Genomic DNA, 21,013 nt, shown 5'->3' on the forward strand with positions numbered 1-21,013 from the left:
AACAGGAGCTTAGTGGCTTGGCAAAACCTGTTTTTGAGCAAGGATTTGGTCAGCTTATTTTCCTGGAGGAATGTGGAAACAGAGAGTTTTAGGTAGAAATGAGATCAGAGATTAAACTTGACTTTGCAAAGGAAAAATATAAATAGGAAAAATAAATTGCAATTGGTGATGGTTATGCAATGGTTACTTACTTTGGAAGAAGGGGATGAGAATTTGGAAAGTTGAAAATCAACAAGGGAGCATGAGCTAGAACTAGACCACAAGTGGGAAAATTAATCTGAGTTATTATTTGATGGTTTAAATTAAATTTGGGAGATAGTTTCCTGTCATAGGCATGAATATGGACCTAGCTTGGATAAGCTTCAGATTAGGTAGAATCTCTTGATATCTCTTGATATTAAATTCGTGATACTAAATTCATATTATTTAGGGTTCTTCAGTCATTTGAGTTGATATCTGTAAGTGAAGGTTACTAACTTAGTGATGTGCAGCACAATTAAAAGTGATAGGGAGTGTGCTGTTAAAGTTTTCCAGATAGTGGGAACTAGATGATTGATGACAAACTTATGTTCCTGTTAAGATATGACTCATGCAATGCGCCAGTGGAGGTTTGATTGTGAGTCTAGTTTATTTCTCCACAATGGAATCATAAATAAAAGCATGATGCCCTTTTGGTTTTCTGTAGATAAGCAAACCTTATTTCTTGTGAGACTGCAGGATCATGTTTATGTATGTATTTCTTTGTTTCCAAACCGTCAGCTCCCACAAAGGGTGTGGAAAGTCCCAGTAGGTTCAGAGGCATAAGTGTATTTGAAAGGGTCACCTGTACTTATTGAGCATCTTGTCCTTTACAAATATCATACAATGGCACTGTAAACCCTGATTAAAATCCACCAGATGTGGTAACAAGGAGTAGATATTTATTGGTTTAGGTATGGTCGATGTGGTAAAAATGAGGTCAGCAGTAAGAAGCATACCTGTATCTGTGTTTGCTGTAAGTGCAAATCTAAGAGACTCTTCTCAGAGCAGGTCAGCAAGAGAATGAGAGGCAACCATCACAGACTGCAGTGAGGGAGATTCCAGCTGAATATAAGGGTGGTGGTGGTGGAAATCACAATGTCAATAAACAAGCAGTGCAACAGAGGCCTGGAAAGGTTAGATAGTATTTTTTCCTTGAAGACATCAAAACCTCGACTGAGCAAGAGCCTGAGCAACCTGACCTAACTTTGATCTAACTTTGATGTTGCCTTAGCTGGGATTATGTGGCTGAACTAGATGACATCCCACCATAAATGCCCCCTCCCTCAATGAAATTATTCTGTGATGAGTGGCACCTATTTCTAAACAACATCCTCAGAGCAGTGTTTAACGCATCATATGTCAGTGAGCGGATGCAAAATGGATTTCACAAACAGCCTGCCGTAAGAGGGAGGAAGTGCTGGGCTCGAGCACACAAGTCTGTGGTTCCCTGTGGGGGCTGAGCCAAAACTTTGTCAGACTTTGTATCTCTGTAAGGGGCAGTCCCCAAATGCCTGTTGAGTGTAGAAGCCTGTGACATGTGAACTAGAGAACTAGAGGATGTTTCTTGGTTGCCACCCTGATGCGAGAAGGCCCTGGTGCCAAGCTTAGCTGTTGCATGCCAAGCTTAGCTGTTGCATCCAACGCAGTGGAATGTGGATTTTGACTGCAGCATTTTCCTAAGAAGGTAACCTGCTCCAAGGAGCCTTTAGATAAATAAGAAAAAGCTATAAATCTCATGTCAACTTCACTTTTCAACTCTGCTCAGCAGTCACCATGGAAAAAGCTGTGTGGGGTTTGTATTTTAAATGGGGTTTAAATAGGAGTGCCTAATATGCCTTGTTCTTAATTTTGTGTGGTGTGCAATATTCCAGTTTTCAAGAACTGATTTCTGAAGGATGATACACTTAAGGGTCTTTTTTTACCTAAACACTTTGGCCTAAGTTTCAAAGGCAAATGAGTCTAACTGTCAAACTATAAAGAATATTTTGCATGAAACTTTGAAAGTATTTTTATATAACAAATCTATAGGGAACTCTTGTAGCTACCAGGAATAGCATTTTGTAAAAGTCTTCCCAAAAATCACTATAGACTTCATATTGATGGAAAAATAGTAAATATTTGGACCAAAATTCATAATGTGCAGCAGTTTTTATACCATCAGAACAGTGTTATTTTGTTACTTTCTCATTAAGTATTTTGAACTGACAAATGATGTGGATTTCTGGAATAGTAGTTATACTGCACAATGCCACAATCTTAGTGTTCCCTTTAAAGTGAGTTTATCAGGGTCTGGCAGAGTTCTACAGATACAGTTTGCAGATCTAATCTGTATTTTTGGTTTGAGGAATTTGAAACCAAAAAATGCTTGCAGAAACTAGTTTGTGTTGCCAGCTTGCAAGAATTCTGCTGCTTGGGTGATTTTTTGGCCTTTTTTTACATTTTGCATGCTGAGCAGCTATGGCCAAATTTGGCATTTTCTAGATTGGAGATACAAAGATTTTTTTCACTGTGGTAACAAAGTGTGTGGTAAGAACGGAAGTTTAAATTTCTGCTTCCACGTTTGAAAGAAATCTCTACAGTTGCATGATGTAGAAACCCCCCCAACTTCTGGTTGATATCTGTCCTTTCCAGTTCTGTAGAAGTGCTGTTTCACTGAAGTTTTGGGGTCTCACAATGCATGTATATTTTTGATGCATGTTTATGGAAGAAAAACTTATTCTCTAAGACTGCACTCCCATCTGAGGAAGGATTTCAACGATCACTGTGTTTCCAGGAATTGCTGTTCCTTGGAATCTTTCATTTGCATGCCATGACCAGAAGAAAACAAAGTTCTCTCTTTTAGATTGGAAAAACATGGGCAGCACAAAGAAGGAAAAGGGAAAAAAAAAAAAAAAAGGCAGACTATGGTGTGTTTTGAAAATAATCTCTTTTTAGAACTGCTCATGACCATCTCTACTGAGCGTTCTTACCTGAGTATGCTGCTCAACACGGCTCTGAGGGAGAGGCAATGAAACTCCTCTGTGGCACAAGTAGTTAAGTAGGCCTTCTTTTGCTGAAGTGAAGTTTGTTGCCTCCTATAAGAGCAACTTCCTGTAAGAGCAGTATTTCCACAGGCTGCATGCATTTTGGTAAAACTTGGCTGTTAATGCTCAGAATCAAGACATTTCCAGAATAATAGAAGTATTTTGAAACTGGGCAAAACCCTACAAAAATGAATGAGTCTATCAGGGGTAGGGGCTGGAGGGGGTACAGATTGCACTGATCCTGGCATATGCATAATATGTTTATATTTTATATTATATTATATTATATATATTATATGTTTATATTATATATATTATATATATATATATATAATATATGCAGAAAAGCATATGTTAAACAAAGGACAGGACCTTGGGGCCAGGAGCTCAAATGGGGTGGCTGGGAGGAAAAGCATTCCTTTCATATAATCTGCTGTCTACAGCTTTGAAACCTGTTGTGGTCCATGTACAGAGTATATTTGCAGAGGGTAATCCTGGAGTAGTTGTTTGCTGAAGTCCATTCGTGCTGTTCAATGGGTTCTGGTTTGCGTTCCAGGTAAGCCATATCACCAGATCTGAGAAAGGGGAGACTGCACACTAGCAAAGAAGCCAGCTGACTCCCTGCATCAAACACTCCTGGCCAGCCCTTCCACTGAGGTCAGCACTCTTCAGCTTGACACAGTTTTGTCTGATAAAATGTGGTCTGCTACAGTGCTACAGAAGTAGCTGTCAGGCTGTTCTGGTTTGTTCTGCCTTCGCGAAATTATGCCATAAAGTGTATCTATCTTGAAGTTAAAAGACTTTTGATAAGTTTTCTAAGAAAATAGTCCTCATCATTAGCAATTAGATTAAAAAAAAAAAAAAAAAAGCATAGCATTAGCAGAGATTCTGTTAAATTCAAAATTACCAGATTCAGCAATTTGAATTTGTCAGAAAGTCTAAAAGAACATGGACAGGAAAAGGCCATGGTGAAGTAAAGGATGAGAACCAACAAAAAAAAAAATTCAGTAGTTGTTATTTTCTTAAGGGAAGCTCTGAGAAATATTTCTGGAGTTAAAACATAATTTTTATGTGTAATAATAACATTTGCTATGGAATTATTTTAAATGAGAAACAATGAATCTCCTATACAAAGAAGTTGCAAAGAAGTCTTCCTGACTGAGGTTATACTGCATCTGAAAAACTTGCAGTCTACATGCGTGATGGATAGTATATGGAATATCCGAGGATGCATTGAAACTCAAGGCTGAAACCTAGGAGTTGACTTTATAAGGAAGTACTGTAATTGCCTTTACTGAGTTCCCCTTTCCCAGGAAGTTTGAGACAAGCTATCCTACTTGTTCCTTTCTCTTTTGCAGAGATCCTGAAATGCCTTCCCACCATTACTGTGTTTATTCCTTTTTATTCCTGTTTTAAGCTATAAATTTAACAGGAGGTTTCTAAGCAGAGGAACATAAACCTGGCATGATTCAGGGCTGGTGATGGTGGAAAGAATTTAGAGCAAGATTTGAGAAAGATTTGAAAGACTTTCTTTGACAAGGTGACTTTCAAAGGGGTCGGTATCTTTTCTGAAAAACATACTTCATAGTATGGTGCATGTGCTCTGCTCCTAAAATATACTTAATATTTATGTGTTAACTAACTATGCTTATTACTTAAGGACTAGGTCAGCAAGGAAAAATTTACTTAGGGTCCTGGTCACCTTGTGTTGTCTATGCTATGGCAACTAAGCTATGATGTGCGGTAGTTACTTCAGAGCTACACTAGGAATATCTGCATGAGATCTCAGCATAACTGGACTGTGTGAGGGAGTGAACCTTCTTAGTTTTTCAGGATATGTTACTAACTTGAACTGTGAGCTCTGATTTATTGCACTTTGTGTGTTTGATTTGGCACAATAATTCAACAAATCTGAGTATGCCATGAAGTGTTTTAATAAAGAATAAGAAGGAGGATAAGGACTTCAACTGGGATGAAAGGAATGCCATTCCTAACTGAGATTTGCTGCACTTGAATAACAGCAGTTTACTGAACCTTCTGCACTGAGGTCTGGCCTGCTTGCTGGAAAGGAGAAGAGGGGCCAGGAAGCTTGCCGATACTTCCGAAGATGGTAAATGACAGAAGCACGCAGAAAAACTTTTTTTTACTGTAAAAGTTTCCATTTAAATGTATCTATTTAAAAACAGCAAACTGTTGCATCCTTATATGGCATATTGACCATCCTGTTTCATTATAGCTCTGTCCTCCCTGATGTGGGAACACTCAATATAGTATACACAGCATTTACGTTTTACTGGTAGCAACTTCTTGCTGTTAAGATCTTGAAGAACACAAACCAATGGTAGAAGCTAGCTAGTGTGAATTAAAGCTTTCTTTCTGTAGTGCGTGTCTGCAAAGACTCACTCTGTGCCCATTTAGCTCTCCTGGGACTGTCATTTTTTATTTTGGCCTGTGGGCTCATGGCTTTTCTAAGCTTGATACCCTAAAATTGCGGTGCCTATCCTGTGTGCAGGGGTATGACGGGGATGAAAAGCAGTTACGCTCTCAATGAGAGATGCAAAGTTAGATACGTAAAAGATATTCAGGCTCTGAAGTGTAATGTGAAAAAAATGGTTGACTTCCCTCCTTATCTCTTCCACGCTGTGTGTCTGAATGTTGCCAGGCTGTGCTGTGTACCTGGAACAGAACTGAAAGGAAGAAGTGGGACTAACGGTGCACTTTGCTTTACGTACCTCAGGGCAGAGAGAGAGGAGTTTTGCAAGAGAAATAGCAGGCTCTTGGGCCTGGTTTACTTTATATTCCCACTGCATAGTATCTTCCAGTTCTCTGCATGAGGTTAATTGAAATAAATCAACAGTAAGCAAACTGCTGCAGATTTAAATGCATGTAAGATTCCAATAGGATTCTGACTATCTTTTCCTTTTGCAAAGTGCCCTCTTGCATAAATGGATTTTATTGAGGACAAGTAACTGAAGGAAATAAAATACCACTTCATAGTAGCACACAGGGCTCTTACTTTAAGCATGGATTTCGCTGTACCTAGTTATAATTTTTAAGCTGACATATCTGTGACCTGCCTCATTTTCTTCCCCAAATACATAATCTATAAGTATTCGATTTCTTTTAGCTAAAGTAATAGCAGAGGTCAACTTGTTCAGCATTGACACATCTCTGTTGTTTCCAGTGATCATTCAAGTATTTTTCTGTTAAAGGTAGCATTACAAAAAAACTGATAGAAAATGACCCTGTGAATAATTTTTTCCCTGTATACAAGTATAAAGCTGTGGCAATACATAGAAGCAGAAAAATTTCCCTGTCAATCAGTCAATGTGGGAAGAACACAAAAGGTTTTCATGATTATTGTGCAGATATGACAGGAACAAGACCTTCCATCAGCTATGGTACAAATCTTATGCAAGTTAGTGCCACAAGGGAGTCAACTGTGCTTTGATGAAGGGCAATCTGAGAGTATCATCCCAGTCTTGGGAAGTCCTGTCCTTATTCAAACCTCAGGGGAAGTGGGTAGGCCTGCATGAAACCCTTCCCATAAGAAAACTCAGATGCATAGACTTCTGATGTAAATTGATTCCCAAAGGAATTGTCCTAAGGGCTGAGCCAAAAAGCCTTAAGTTTTGTACACATGAGAAGAAACTTTCAGTCAGTCATTTCTGTTATGTTTATTCATGAATGAGAACATAGACTGCCAACCATCCTTGAAGGACAATCTATTTCTAGAGTACTTTATGTAGCACTAAATCTCTGTACTTCACAAATACTCTCTATGCTATTCCTTACATTATGTTTTCCTTGTAGGAAACATTCAGGGGTGAGGCTTATTAATTTTCCTTTGTTAGTGTCACAGCTCCCGTGGTACCATATCTATATTGGATCTTCATTTGCGCCTGCACACTACTGTGTTTATGCAGCTCTCCTAGAGATTCTTTCTGAGACCATTTCAGGGCCGATTTTAAACCTGCTTCTCCATCTGCGCTGCCTTTTGTATGAGCTTGTGTGTTCTCGCTGTTCAAAATTACTTCCTGCCAGATGGTCCCACGATTTGAGGCATTCCCAAATCTTGCGAAACAGAAAAGGCCTGAGCCAGTTTCTCAAAAGACAGACCTTAGGAATTTTTGTCCAAGTTACAGGATTTCTTTAGAGTAGCAGTTTGCACCTTTCTAAACCCAAGTTGGGAGGTAATTTCTTAATGGAAAAAAAACAGCAACCAAACCAAAACAAAAACTCAAAAAAAAAACCCCCAAAAACAAAACCCCACCTAACTTTTATTTTATTTTGGTTTAGAGATAAAATGCATGCAAAATGGATTAATTTTTATTTTAAAACATCTTAATTGAACAGCTTAATTAAACTCATACTGGTGCATTAAATAGTCCTTTACAAATTCATTTACATTTTATCAGGCATCTGCAGGGCAAATAAGCCACTTAACTTTTCCTTTGATTTACACCCTGCATATTGCAGGTGATAGGGAAATGATTTAACATATAGGCTGGAAATACAACAATTTTAATAATATGGTTTTCACTTTGTTGCTTTCCAACATCCTGATTACAGGCCTACTCTTATTTCAGCTTTGGTTATTCTAATACAAATGTTCTTGTAAGGGGCAGAAAGAAATATGTTTAGAGCAGGATGCCATCAACAGGTATTCTGCTCAGCATGACTTGAATTTGCTTCCAATACCACCATTACCCATGGATCTCCCTTGAGGTATCTCTGACTTCATAAATGAATATGTGGCTTCATAGCAGGAAACCATTTCCTGGGTTTATGTCTATCTCCTGTTGTTTTAGAAAATCAGCTTAAAAACAAGAGAAGGCAAGTGTGTAGGCAAGGTGAATTGCCTTGTAATTTTATAACATTTTGGCTATTTGCTATTTGTTTTTACCTCTGAAGAGAATGATTACATAAACCCAACATCCTTTATTAGTAGAAATGAACTTTTGTGTTGCCAAAAGAAAGTTTACTTTTATAAACCTTACTGACTGATTTTACAAAAGAGCAGAGGCTGCTTGCCTTACTCTTGAAGTCCGTCATACCCATTTCTTCGTGGAAACAAAGTGACCCTTTCAAGTCTAGAGCACATTGTCCTTCCTAAGGTATGAAAAAGTGTTGGATTTCAATAGCTTTCATTTGAAAATACCGTGCCATGCAGTGTGTTTTAACAATACAATTTACTCAGAAGCAGCTGATTTTTGGAATTTCTCAATAACGGTTTCAGTGTTCATTTCAGTGTGAGATTTCCCAAATAATGAGAATAAAATGGTTAATGAGAAAACTATCCTGTTACACTGTTTTGGGAGCTGCTTTCTGAGAGGTGTGAAACCGTGGTCTGCCTGGCTTACCTTGCCAGGTCTGACTGAGGCTGTAGTTCCCCTCAGCAGTCAGCTGGTGGCAGCAGCAGAATTTAAAGGGCGTTCACATGTGCAAAATTACAATAGCCAGAGACCTTAAAATCTTTGGTTTACGGTTTCTGCTGCTACATTCCCTTCTGTGTACTATTCTCCTTTTTTCTTTCTTTCCTCCTGCCGAATTCACCTGAGCCTTACCAGAAGGAGAGGCATTAAGCCTACAGCCTCCACAGACTAGAAATTTTGCTGTTTCATTGTCCTTAGAGAATAATGGTGGTATCTCTTTGCTTTAGTGAACTGGAAAATGGAAATGAAGAGAAATACAACAAAGCTACTGTGGCTCTTGATGTTCTCTGATATTGTGCTATTCAGCTACGAGAAATCACTGCGAGAGCAAGCTATCAAGCTGATGCAAGATGCACGTTTGATTGATGGGTATATAAAATACATTCAATTAAACCCTCTGTGAATCTGACGAGTGAGAAGGGAATGCTAATGTGTGTTTGCAACACTAGAGACATAGGCTGTTACTAGCACCTACATAGCAGTCAGTTACTGTTGCAGTGATTTATCAGAAAGGAATATTGGTTCAGACGGTACTTACTTACATTATCAGGTTATGCTAAATGTATTTGTGGTGTTCTGGTCAGGTGGTGTGGCTTAACCCCAGCCAGCAACTGAGCCCTCCACAGCCACTTGCTCACTCCCCCCTGGTGGGATGAGGAAGAGAATCAGAAGGGTATAGGTGAAAAAATGTGTGGGTTGAGATAAAAGCAGTTTCATAGGTAAAGCAAAAGCCATGTGCACCGACAAAGTGAAAAAAGGAATTCATTCACTATTTGCCATGGTCAGGCAGGTGTTCAGCCATCTCCAGGAAAGAAGGGCTCCATCATGCAGAACAGTTACTTGGGAAGAAAAATACCATCATCTACCCCCTTCCTCCTACTTTCCCAGATTTGTATGCTGAACATGACATCATATGATAGGAATATCCCTTGAGTCAGTTGAGGACATCTGTCCTGTGTTCCCTCCCAGATTCTTTTGCACCCCCAGCCTAATCTCTGGTGGAGTAGGGTAAGGAGCAGAAAAGGCATTGACTCTGTGTAGGCACTGCTCAGCAATTACTAAAACATTCCTCAATTATCAGTGTTGTTTGTGTTTCCAGCAGAAATAAAAAATACAGCCCCATACCAACCACTATGAAGAAAATTATCTCTATCCTAGAACATCGTGTTTCGCCGCTTAGTTATTATATCCCTCTAATGTAATGTCCTTGTCTCCTTCCCATATTTTAATGGTATCTTTCAGTAGCAACCATTTCTGTACAAAGCTAGAAAGCAGGCATTGTACTTCAAGACAGTACTCTTAAAACCTGAGAGAGTGATACCTGTGGTAAGTGTATTTTGACCTGGGAACACAAATGCTCATTCTTCTGACAAAGGCAGCACTGATTATTCTGCCACAAGTACTTATTTCCAAGAAGCACGGTGGCTGATTTAAATTCTTCCACTCCTTCAGCAATGATGGGAAGAAAAGTAGATATAGAAACACAATAGCTATGAAAATGGAAGAAGCAAAATAAAATTACTTGCTGTCCTAATTAAGAAATAAAGCTTGTTTGCAAAAGAAAGGAGACTTTCATGCATATATTACTGCAAGAATTATTGCAAATGAGTGGTCTAAGGGACTATGAACAGTGGAAGAATTACATTTGTGTTAGAAAGGGGAACAACTTATTTCTATCACAAGCCCTGTTTGTTTTCAATTCTAGCCACAATGACTTGGTACTGCGGCTGAGAATATTTTACCAAAATAGACTCAGTACAGTCAACCTAAGAGAACTCAACAAGACCCACACAAACCTTGCGAAACTTCAGGCTGGTTTTGTGGGAGCTCAGGTATGTGCTGCCATGGTTGTGAGTCTGAGAACATATTTTTACATTTGCCTTCTTCTCAATCACAAACATACTCTGGGCCTTGGTTTCTAGCTAATTCTATTGAAAAAGAGAAAATTATGAAAATGCAAAGCCACAGACACTTTTCCGTAATATCTGTGTTTCAGAAGTTTGTGTTTTATAATCTGGGTACCCTTATCCAAAACAGTGGTCTTTGTTTAGTGATAAGCAAATGAAACTTGTATCCACTTTCATGTGTGTACTGTAGAGCAGCTGAGTGTGTCAGGAGGCTTTAATCATGTCTGGAGCAGATGCTCTTGCCTTATATCCTAACTCTTCTTTTTGGGGAAAAATTGTAGTGGCAACTCCCTTGTAAACTGTAGAAAATTATTCTGGTCTGTGCTTACGAACTTCACTATTAGCAACTAAAATTTTCCAAGTTGAAACACAAGCTTTCTTGTTTACTTGTCAATGTCTCTTTCAGTTTTGGTCAGTGTATGTTCTTTGCAGCGCTCAGAACAAGGATGCTGTGCGTCTGACCTTAGAGCAAATTGATGTTGTCAAGAGGATGTGTAACAGCTATGAAGAGCTTGAACTTGTGACAACTTCCCAAGGTTACACTCACTCTTATACCAGAAATGTTTTAAATGGGGTTGTAGGAGTTATGTGCAAAACACACAGCTGCAAGCAGGCAAGTTATCCTGCATTAAAGAGTAACTTTGTTTTTTTCCGTTGAACCACAATAATTGACTGTGCACAGCTGTAGCCCACTGCAGTTGTAAGAAAGTTTGCCATATAAACGTGCAGTAGTATAAGCTCCTGTTCTATGCTATGTCAGTATTATTGCTTGCAATTTACAATAACAACTGTTACTTTGTGCTGCTTATTTCTTATCTGTTATGAAATTACTTTGGAATTATCTTCTTTTGTTGTTTCCAGGTATCTCTGACAGTAGAAGGATTGCGTGTTTGATTGGAATAGAAGGTGGTCACTCCATTGACAGCAGTCTGGCAACACTGAGGATGTATTATGACCTTGGTGTTCGTTACATGTCTTTAACGCACTCCTGCAATACACCTTGGTAACTAATGTCATGTTTTTGTGTGCACATCTAATGCAAACTGGTGGCATTTTTCAAGGTGGGGAGAAGATGTATACAGACACAGAGTTCACCTGTGAAAGACTGAACCAAGTCAAGGATGATAGGGCTTGGGGTAAATCACTTGCCATTTGTCAAGTGGGAGATTGAAGGATCTGTTACGTAGTGCTTGTAATTCGGGAACTTTTAACCCTTGTTAATGGCACAAAGATGGTAAATGTGCTATCCCCTTTGCTTTATTAGGAAAGCCACATAGGGCAAAAAATAAACAAAAAAAAAGTATTAAAAATGCATAAGATATAGGTAAGAGGTAAATGCTATGTAGGTCAGCAGCAGTCAGCAGCCTTCGGCACTGTCCTCTTTGGCCAGCTCTAAAGGGCAGGTACCATGTGCAGCATCAGAGATGGGTACTTAGTTCTGTATCTGAATATTAGCACCTACTGCTTGCTGGATTGGCAAAATTTCTTCTTGCACTGACTCAGGGAAAGGAGAATTTTGTGCAGAGAGGGCTGAAAAGCAGGCTTTCTGGCTGGCAGGTCAGTGACGTTTCAATTTATCTTTGCTCCCTGATGCTTGCTTAATCAGAAAAATTCTTACAAGCATCTCTTTGCTTGTCTTGCATTGCTTCACAAACATGCAACAGTTCTAAACATAAAAGCATAATGTCCAGAAAACAAAAACAGTTGTGAACACGATAGTTATTATCTAGCTCATTATCCCTACATTTGTCTATGTGACATGGTAATGATTTTTATTGTGTGTAGCATAAGAATTTTCAGTTGCTGATACTGAGGTCTCCAGAATAATATGATGTTTCTCCTTCCTCATCCCCCTCCCCCTTCCAAGGTCTGAATCATCATCTAAAGGAATGCACAACTTTTACCCCAATGTTAACGGTCTGACTGCATTTGGCCAAGTAAGGATCTCTTTCAAAAATGTTAGTCTAAGCAATCTCTCATGCAGCTAAGAACTTCTGGCCTTATTTTTTCAAAAGTAACTTATCATTAAAAATTAATTACTGGAAGTTTTTGATAGTTAGGAGTTCTCAGGGTTCAGTCAAACCAAATTCCCTGAATGTTCTTTAGGGTAAAAGAAGTGCTATATTTAATATTAACAATTGTTTTAGTACAGATCAGATGTATGAATATGTGGAAGTACTGGGATATGAATAACAGTTGAAATGACATACAGATTGAATGAGTTTTCTAAGTTTTGAGCACGTGGTTGTGTGCTAGTTAATTGTGAGTGAATAAGCTACTGCTGAATTCATAAGTAAACAGAAATCCATACAGGCACAGGGTATGTATGACTAGCTGACAGCTCCAGAATTCATTTATCTGTTTAAATATATCAGCTAAACTGTTTCCTTTAAGGAAATTTAATACTGACACTCTTGTCTGTTTTAGGATGTAGTAAAGGAGATGAATCGTCTGGGTATGCTGGTAGATTTATCTCATACTTCAGATATGACAGCTAAAGCTGCATTGAGTATCTCAAAAGCACCAGTAATTTTCAGCCATTCCTCAGCGTTTTCTATTTGTAATCACTCAAGAAATGTTCCTGATGATATCCTCCAGAAAGTGGTGAGCAGTATGGTGGGGGTTTTTTGATTGGTTGGGTTGGGTTTGTGTGTGTGTGTGTGTGAATTTTTTGTTTCGTTTTGGAAAGGTGTTTGGATTTGTTGATTTGCGGATTTATTTTGTTTGTTTTAGTGGTCTGAGGCAAACATGCACATTCAAGTCATGGTGCTTACTTTTCACTTTCTCGTATATGAATTGGATTTATAAGCAAATCCCTAAGCAGCAAGTTACATGTTTGCTTCTTGAAACATTTTATTTGGGTTGTGTATTTTCTTTGGCTACAAAAACTGAAGTGTTTGCAAACACTTGAGTTCCTGGTTGAGTTTGTTTGACATGGACTGGACTTCTGGTGATTCAGGCTACACATGAATATAATGAATCCAGGGTAAAGGACAGAGAGGCAAAGCCTTGTGTTGCTATCTGAGCTTTGATTTTTACAGAGTGCTATTATGCTTACTGATGAATGGATGGATGGATGGATGAATGGATAGGTGTATGGAGAAGTCTCTACATGAGATGTCTATGAGTTTCCATTCACTACCTGTCTCTTCATATCTTTCAGAAAAAGAACAAGGGAATTATCATGGTGACTTTCAATGCAGATGTACTGGCCTGTGACAGAAAAGTTGTTAATGTTTCTACCCTTGCAGGTTTGAAGTTAATGTACTGAAGTTTTTATGGGTGGCTTCTACGAATTTCCTGGTGTCTGTGTAATTTTTGAGACAGCGTAAATTTTAGTGCTTGTTTATTCCCTTCCACACCTTACCCCAGCTCTAGGTAATTTTGGAGCTAATATTCATTAAACAATAACAAGAGGTACAAAGTGTGTAGATGAAGGACACGATGCTCTCAAATGGAGCCAAGAACCATTAACTGCAAAGAAGTTGTTATCTTCTTAGGTCTTAAACCTTTGTAATAAGGAGTGGAAAACATAGGTATGTAATGGGAAATGAAAAATCTGTTTGTATATGTGGGGTACTTGCTGGAAAATAATGTGCCGTGATGATCATGTCTTTTTCCTCATTTGTATCTATCTCATCAGTGTAGCTTTTATTTTTTAAGATTGCTACTTGATGTCCTTAATAACAGATAACATCTAGTTAAGCAATAGTAAAATACATCAACTGCATTATTAAATTTTAGTTTGTATTATCAGGATGTCTTTTGGCTTTTTATGAACAGGATTAAGTTAAGAACCCATGATTAAGGAGAAAAGTCATCTAGTGCCAATATATCTGAACTACTTCTTCTTGCTGGATGCTTAGATATTGTTGTCTTTGACATTTTGTTTCAGATCATTTTGACCACATAAAGAAAATAGCAGGTTCAGAATCGATAGGAATTGGTGGTGACTATGATGGAGTAGAACGGTTAGTAATTGCACATACATTGACATCTGCTCCTTAAATTAGTAAGGTTTCAAATCGTTTTAGGGAAGAAAGAAGGTACACTAAGAGATCATAGAACAGTTTGGGTTGGAAGAGACCTTAAAGCTCATCTAAGTCCAACCCCCTGCCACAGACAGGGACACTGTGCTCAAAGCCCCATCCAACCTGGCCTTGAAGAGTTACAGCAAGTTGTCTTGCGAGGAGCACTAAACCAATTTTTGTGAAAATAAGGCACAACAATTCCATTGTAGAACTGTATAAAGCAGTGCTACAAATGTGGAAATGGATTCTAATACTCTCTGAACTCTGCAGTTGTGAGTTCTAGGCAGTGGTTTGCACATACAAAACCAGCGAGAGAGTGATTTCCCCCAAGAAGCCAAAGATTAATAACAGAATGCCTCAGGCTTTACACGGTTAATAGGTTAGCCTAAGGAGATGACGCACCACTCTTCCCTCCACTATTACTTTCTAGTGAGGAAAGCCCGACATGTGAATTTATTCCTGCTTTTGAGGCTTGAAAAGTGTTTGAGACAAGCAGAGCATGGTGGACAGCTTATAGCATAACCTCTCCTCCTCACTCCTGAGCTAGTGTTGTTACAGCACAGGAAATAAACGCAGATTAGGTGGCATTTGGTGGCCTATTTTTGCCTTTAATCTTTCTGCTGAATCTTCTTTCCCTGGCCCCCTCCCTGGGGTCAGACACACTTCGGTATGAAAGTCACAATCAGACTTACATCTGTAAAATACGATAACAAAAACAGTGTGTCAGCTCCCATGAGTCTTAGCTAATCATAACTCTGAAACTATAATCTCCAAAATAAAACCACAGTTTGTAATGAAAAGACACATTTTATTGCATGCATTTTCGCAGAGACCATCAGTTTGATTGGTAGTGGAGTTAAGGTCCTAAGTCCTGGTAGAAAGTAATGGCACGGATTTCTTGAGATATGCTTATCACCACATCTCCACAGAAAAGAAAAATAACAGAAAATGTTAGTTATCTCAAAATGAAGTCAAAGATTCATGGAAATACAATTTAAAAACATCTGTTTAATGCAGATGTTGCAGCTTCTAATTCCTTTTTTATTTTGATGAGAATTAGCACAAGGCACAGGTCAATTTTGCTTACTGTAATTTCTTTAGTAGAGAATTCTGAATAGCTTTTGTTTCACTGCCTAAACTGCTGAATTCAAAACAATGTTATTATTCTAATTATATGGTTTTTTGGGAAAATGACTTTGTAAACAACAGAGTACACAGAATTGCCTGCAACTTCTTAGTTCACCATGTGTTAGGAGATTCCTTCTTGTTCTCAGTTGCACAAGTGGATTGTACCAACTCCATCTGTGATGCAGCTGTTTCCTCTTACTCTAAAGGCCAGATAAAGAGTGGGTTACTGCATACATGAATTTGACTTTGTGTTTTGCTCTTTTATCTTTTGTTTTAATATGCTCCATACTATTGTTTTACCTATACACAAGTGCATCTTAATTCCAGAATACACAGTTGTGTTTTGTTTATGGGATCATCTGTGCAGAAAAAGCCTTTAATTGTGTCCCAGCCCCACTTCTGTTTGTCAGTTGAATTCTTAATTATTTTTTTAACTTCTCAGAGGAAGCATTGGGTCTAAAGTGAGCTCACTCCAAATGCAAATATGTGCAGAAGACTAATTAAAAATATTTTTCTGCATGTTTTTCAATGATATGTGTTGAATGTTCTCGTGTGACTCTTGCCAACAGTTTCCCTGAGGGATTGGAAGACGTTTCTAAATACCCTTCTTTGATTGAGGAACTTCTTAGAAGAGGATGGAACGAAACTGAACTGAAAGGGGTCTTAAGGGAGAACTTCCTCCGTGTCTTCAGAGAAGTGGAAAATGTAAGATTAAAACCAAAACTGAATCTTGATTCTTACTAAAAGGGAGAGAGAACCTTGCTGCTCCCTCCACCCCACCATGACAGAGCTATGAGGGAATGTGAGCACTTAATGCAATAATTACAAATGCTGGGAAAGAACCCAAGATGGCAAGAGAGTGTTAGCAGAATAAAGGAAAGAAGAGAGTGGACAAAGCTCTTTGAAACTTTTTCTCCCTGTGGTAATCTGATAAGTACACATCACTGACTTCTCAATAGAATCACTTCATGGTTTGGAGGAACTGTGGACGTACCAGCGTCACAGTCTGGCTGTGTTTGCTTGTGCAGTAAGGAATGCTGTCTCATGCAAATCAATTTAATTCCTGTCATGGGATCTGGCTGCTATCCAGAAGGCTTCTGCCATGACCAGATCACTAACAAGCATAAACGTAACAACTAGATCACGAGCTTTATGTGTAAATGTTAAATGCTAATCCAGAAGGAAGAGGGAGGAGCAAAGGGAGACACTGTATGAGAGTAAGGACCCCCTAAATGGTAACTGTTTCAAAAGCATCTGTTGAAACTCACAAACTGCTTGTCTCCTACTGTTTTTATTTATAGGGATAAGTAAGTAGATATTATACACAAAACCTTACAGACAACATATATTTCACAGTGATATTTGTTCCAGTGAAAAAATGCCTTGGGGGCATGTTAGATGAACAGAAATCAGGGAATTCTGCACTGTTCCAGTTAATCTGCCAAAATATCTACCTGATGCCGAGTTGCACGCAGTCTGATGTTATGAGGAGGTTGGAATTCATCACACCTAGCCAGTCTGTGAGATTAAGTAAATTTTTTTCCTTCTAAATTAGAAATGTTTGAAGCTCTGTCTTGACACTGTGAGCTGACTTCAGGGAAGAAAAATGATGAGTTTGTTTGCTTAAGGTTTTCCAGCTAATGGATTCATATGTGGATGGACCAAAGACAAAGAACAGCCACATCTGTGACTCTCGCCTGTAATGTATCTGTACTGAATTCTTGGAAGTGTTTCATAAGAATGCAAACATCAGAATAATTATGTTGATTTCCTCACCTTCAGATGTGGTTTTGCAATACCGTTCAAGTTGATTCACTTGAAACAGCATTGAATTTGCTAGCTGCATAATGCTTTTTCCTATTGTGTCAGTCTGGCTTTCAGGGGCAACCTTCTGAATTTTTCTAGGTGCGGAACCTTAGCAGACTAATCGATGTAGGTGAAAGTGAAGCTCCACAAGAAGTACAAAATTCCTGTCGCCTAGACCTACGTAATCATCAGCCTCAGAAAGTCAGGTCCTTTGGACTTTCTTCTATGGCACAACCTTTGAGTCTGATGTTTGTAACTATATCACATTTAATACTGTATTATGACTTGTGAGACTTATGGACCCTTGAGAGAGATATGTGGAGTAATCTGCAATGCAACTAGTTATCTTTTGGGGATTTTGTTAATGTAAAGCTATGCTAAATTTTTTAGTATCATTTCTTTAAATTTGCCTGCATACTTGGAAGTTAATGTAGTTTTTAAATGCTGTAGCAAAAGCATTTGGATTTTAAAGTGATAAATTCTATGTCATCCTGGCTACCACTAACACGTTAATGGAAAGTATTCACATCTAATGAATAAATATTCTAACATACACTGGATTCCAGAGTCAGCAGTTCCACACAAGAACTACAGAGCATGACTGACAGCTGTGCTGAGATGTTTTCAATATTGCTTATTAAGTCATACAACTTTCATCATCAGCCAAAGGCTTAGTCAGAAAAGACCACTCCCTGGTATATGTAGAAGAGTGGGGTTTTTTGGAGGCAGGTTTTTCTTTTGGGGTGGTTTTTTTGTTTTGTTTTGGTTTGGTTTGGTTTGGTTTTGTTTTTTAAAATGACAAGATGGATAACATAGAATCATAGAATGATTTGGGTTGGAAAGGACCTTAAGATCATCTAGTTTCAGCCCCCCTCCCATGAAACCTCACTCTAAACCATGTCACCCAAGGCTCTGTCCAACCTGCCCTTGAACACTGGCAGGGATGGAGGATTCACAACTTTCCTGGGCAACCCATTCCAGTGCCTCACCACCCTCACAATAAAGAACTTCTTCCTTGTATCTAACCTGAACTTCCCTGTTTAAGTTTGGACCCATTACCCCTTGTCCTATCACTACAATCCCTGATGAACAGTCGCTCCCCAGCATCCTTGTAGGCCCCTTTCAGATACTGGAAGGCTGCTATGAGGTCTCCACGCAGCCTTCTCTTCTCCAGGCTGAACTTTCAAAGCTCCAACTTTCTCAGCCTGTCTTCATATGGGAGGTGCTCCAGTCCCCTGATTATCCTCGTGGCCCTCCTCTGGACTTGTTCCAACACCTCCATGTCCTTATATTGAGGACACCAGAACTGCACACAGGGCTCCACATGAGGTCTCACAAGAGTGGAGCAGAGCAAAGAGGCAGGATCACCTCCTTCGACCTGCTGGTCACACTTCTTTTGATGCAGCCCAACATATAGTTGGTTTCTGGGCTGTGAGCACACACTAAATATGGCTATTTCAATTCAGATTTCACACCTTCCACTAGCTTTAGGGACCCATCCTGCAGTATTAAAGTTTTTTTTGAACACTGACAGGGATACTGAGCAACTGGAGAGTTACTGAAGGGTGCAGGTAGGCCTCTTGCTTTCAGGTAGAGATGACCAGGCAATGTTGTAGATACTTTTCTATAACTTGGAAATTGCTGTTTGCTGCATATTCATAGAGCTCGGAGCAAGAATAAGCCAGGAAAAAGCAGGAATTCTGGCTAGTCAGAAGGTGAGATCTTGTTCTGATATTTTCATTGCAGTCTGAAAAGTATAACATGAGTATTTAAATAAAAAATTTGGTAGAATGTTTTGCAGCTTTGTGGAAATCTTTTTCACATTTAAACAATGATCCTTATCAATATCAGGTTCTATTATTTTTATTCTAGCTGGCTGAAATCAGATCATTGTCCAAGGATTCATAGACATGAGATTAGAAAGAAATCTTTTTATTAGAAATCTGCCATTTTGGCCTTTGTAACACATTTTTAAATATGCAAGGTGTGTGAGGCTAGAAGCTACGGTTATACAGAAAAGCATATATTGTGATAAGCCTATTCTTGGTAGGCTAATATGGCTCAAAACGGGAAGGTTTATCAAACATCCTGAGATTCATGACTTAATCAGAAGGTGGCATCACTACGTCTTTATAGGGTCACTTCCCAGTGCTTCCTGGTAAATGCCTTCTGATGATGCCATTAATTGTGATTTTTATCCTATGGTACATGCTTTTATTATTTTTATTTATTTTTATTATTTACTGATACGACAACTACAGAATTTATCTGTAGTATAAAATTAAAATCTTGTAACTGGCCTAAGGACAGCATCTGTAAATACACAAAGTATTTAACAAATGAAAGACAAAGCTAAGGAGAACAGTATAGAAACAGTAAGTCAGTTATTTTCTAGGATCACTTGAGACTGTTCCTGCCATCCACTTCTGCACTGCATATACAAGTAGGGTTTCTGGAAGAAGACTGCTCTCTTATTACTTCAAAATGAAGCTTCATTAATTCTTCTGATAAGGTGGTCTCCTTGATAAGTATATTCTGAATATACTACCGCCACTTACTAAATTTTTTACAAATCAAGTTGAATAATCTGGTTGCATGCAAGCCAAGTTTTTGAGAACAGTTTCTCAATAAATACTGATCCTGGTTATGCACCTACAATGGGGAAGGACTGCACTGACTCAGAAGTCTTGCCTTCCCAATACTGCTTGACTGGCATCAGAACTTGTTATTCTGGTAAAATGATGAATTCAATAGGGCAGATATTTACTTCCTGTCAGTAGTTCAGCTAATAGGTTCATAAGTCATTGGAAAACTGCCATCTGTAGTCTCTTTTCACAGAATTAGCACTGAAATTGTAACTGGATAACACTTTGATATAACTGGTTCCACAATACTACAGATATTGTTTTATCTATATTTGTTTGACTGCTTTGCACAATGAATAATTTGTAACCTCGTAGCAAAACATATACATGAAATTTAAATAAAATATTGATTTAAATTGTGTATAGATACCGATGTAATATCACAAAACAATGTGCATGTTCAGAAATCCAGGAAAACCTGGAAGAACCATACAACTCTGCTGCAGAAGGAAGGCCAACCTATCATAAGGGCTCTGGGTCTGCTTTTCACAGGGAAGGTAGCCTCCTCCATAAGAGGCAGGATAAAGTCAGGTTAAGTTTAACCCTAGAACACACTGGATGTAAGCAGTCAGCCTCATCTTCACTCAGATATCACCATCTAACCTCTAATGAAGTCTGAGCAAGTGCCTGTGGAAGGGGGACATGGGTGACTCAGTCATTGCAGTGAGTTCATGATACCTGTGGTAAATCACCTGCTCAAACTAGTCACATCATAGAGAGCAAGGCTTATGGTTGCCTGCACCAAGCTGCGATAACATCTATTTCACAGCATTTCTCACAGATGTGTGATGATCTAGAACTCCCTTTTTCCATTACTGGCTACAGTGTTAATTCAGAATGCTTCAAATAAGCTGCCTGTGTGAAACTAACATCAGAGTGCAAAATCACCAAACAACAAATGGAATCTTATGCATGGTGCAACGATCATGCACATGGTACCTATGTTATCTAATAAATGCAGTTTATTTTTCTTAAATAATCAAAATCATATACATCTAAACATGGTATAAAGGCATC

General features: G+C 38.6%; 1 protein-coding gene across 1 annotated transcript; it reads left to right on the forward strand.

Annotated features, from left to right (window-relative positions):
* Positions 1 to 8,714: 8,714 nt before the first annotated feature.
* On the forward strand, positions 8,715 to 17,646 carry LOC308232448 (dipeptidase 2-like). The gene is made up of 10 exons (XM_080638664.1): positions 8,715 to 8,848; positions 10,185 to 10,311; positions 10,793 to 10,922; positions 11,248 to 11,389; positions 12,254 to 12,323; positions 12,814 to 12,990; positions 13,550 to 13,637; positions 14,282 to 14,357; positions 16,115 to 16,250; positions 17,451 to 17,646. The coding sequence occupies exons 1-10, from the start codon at positions 8,718 to 8,720 to the stop codon at positions 17,640 to 17,642; spliced, it is 1,269 nt and encodes a 422-aa protein (XP_080494790.1). The 5' UTR covers positions 8,715 to 8,717; the 3' UTR covers positions 17,643 to 17,646.
* Positions 17,647 to 21,013: the final 3,367 nt, after the last annotated feature.

The sequence above is a fragment of the Psittacula echo genome (genome assembly GCF_963264785.1).
Source record: "Psittacula echo genome assembly, chromosome: Z".
In the NCBI taxonomy this organism is placed as follows: Eukaryota; Metazoa; Chordata; class Aves; order Psittaciformes; family Psittacidae; genus Psittacula; species Psittacula echo.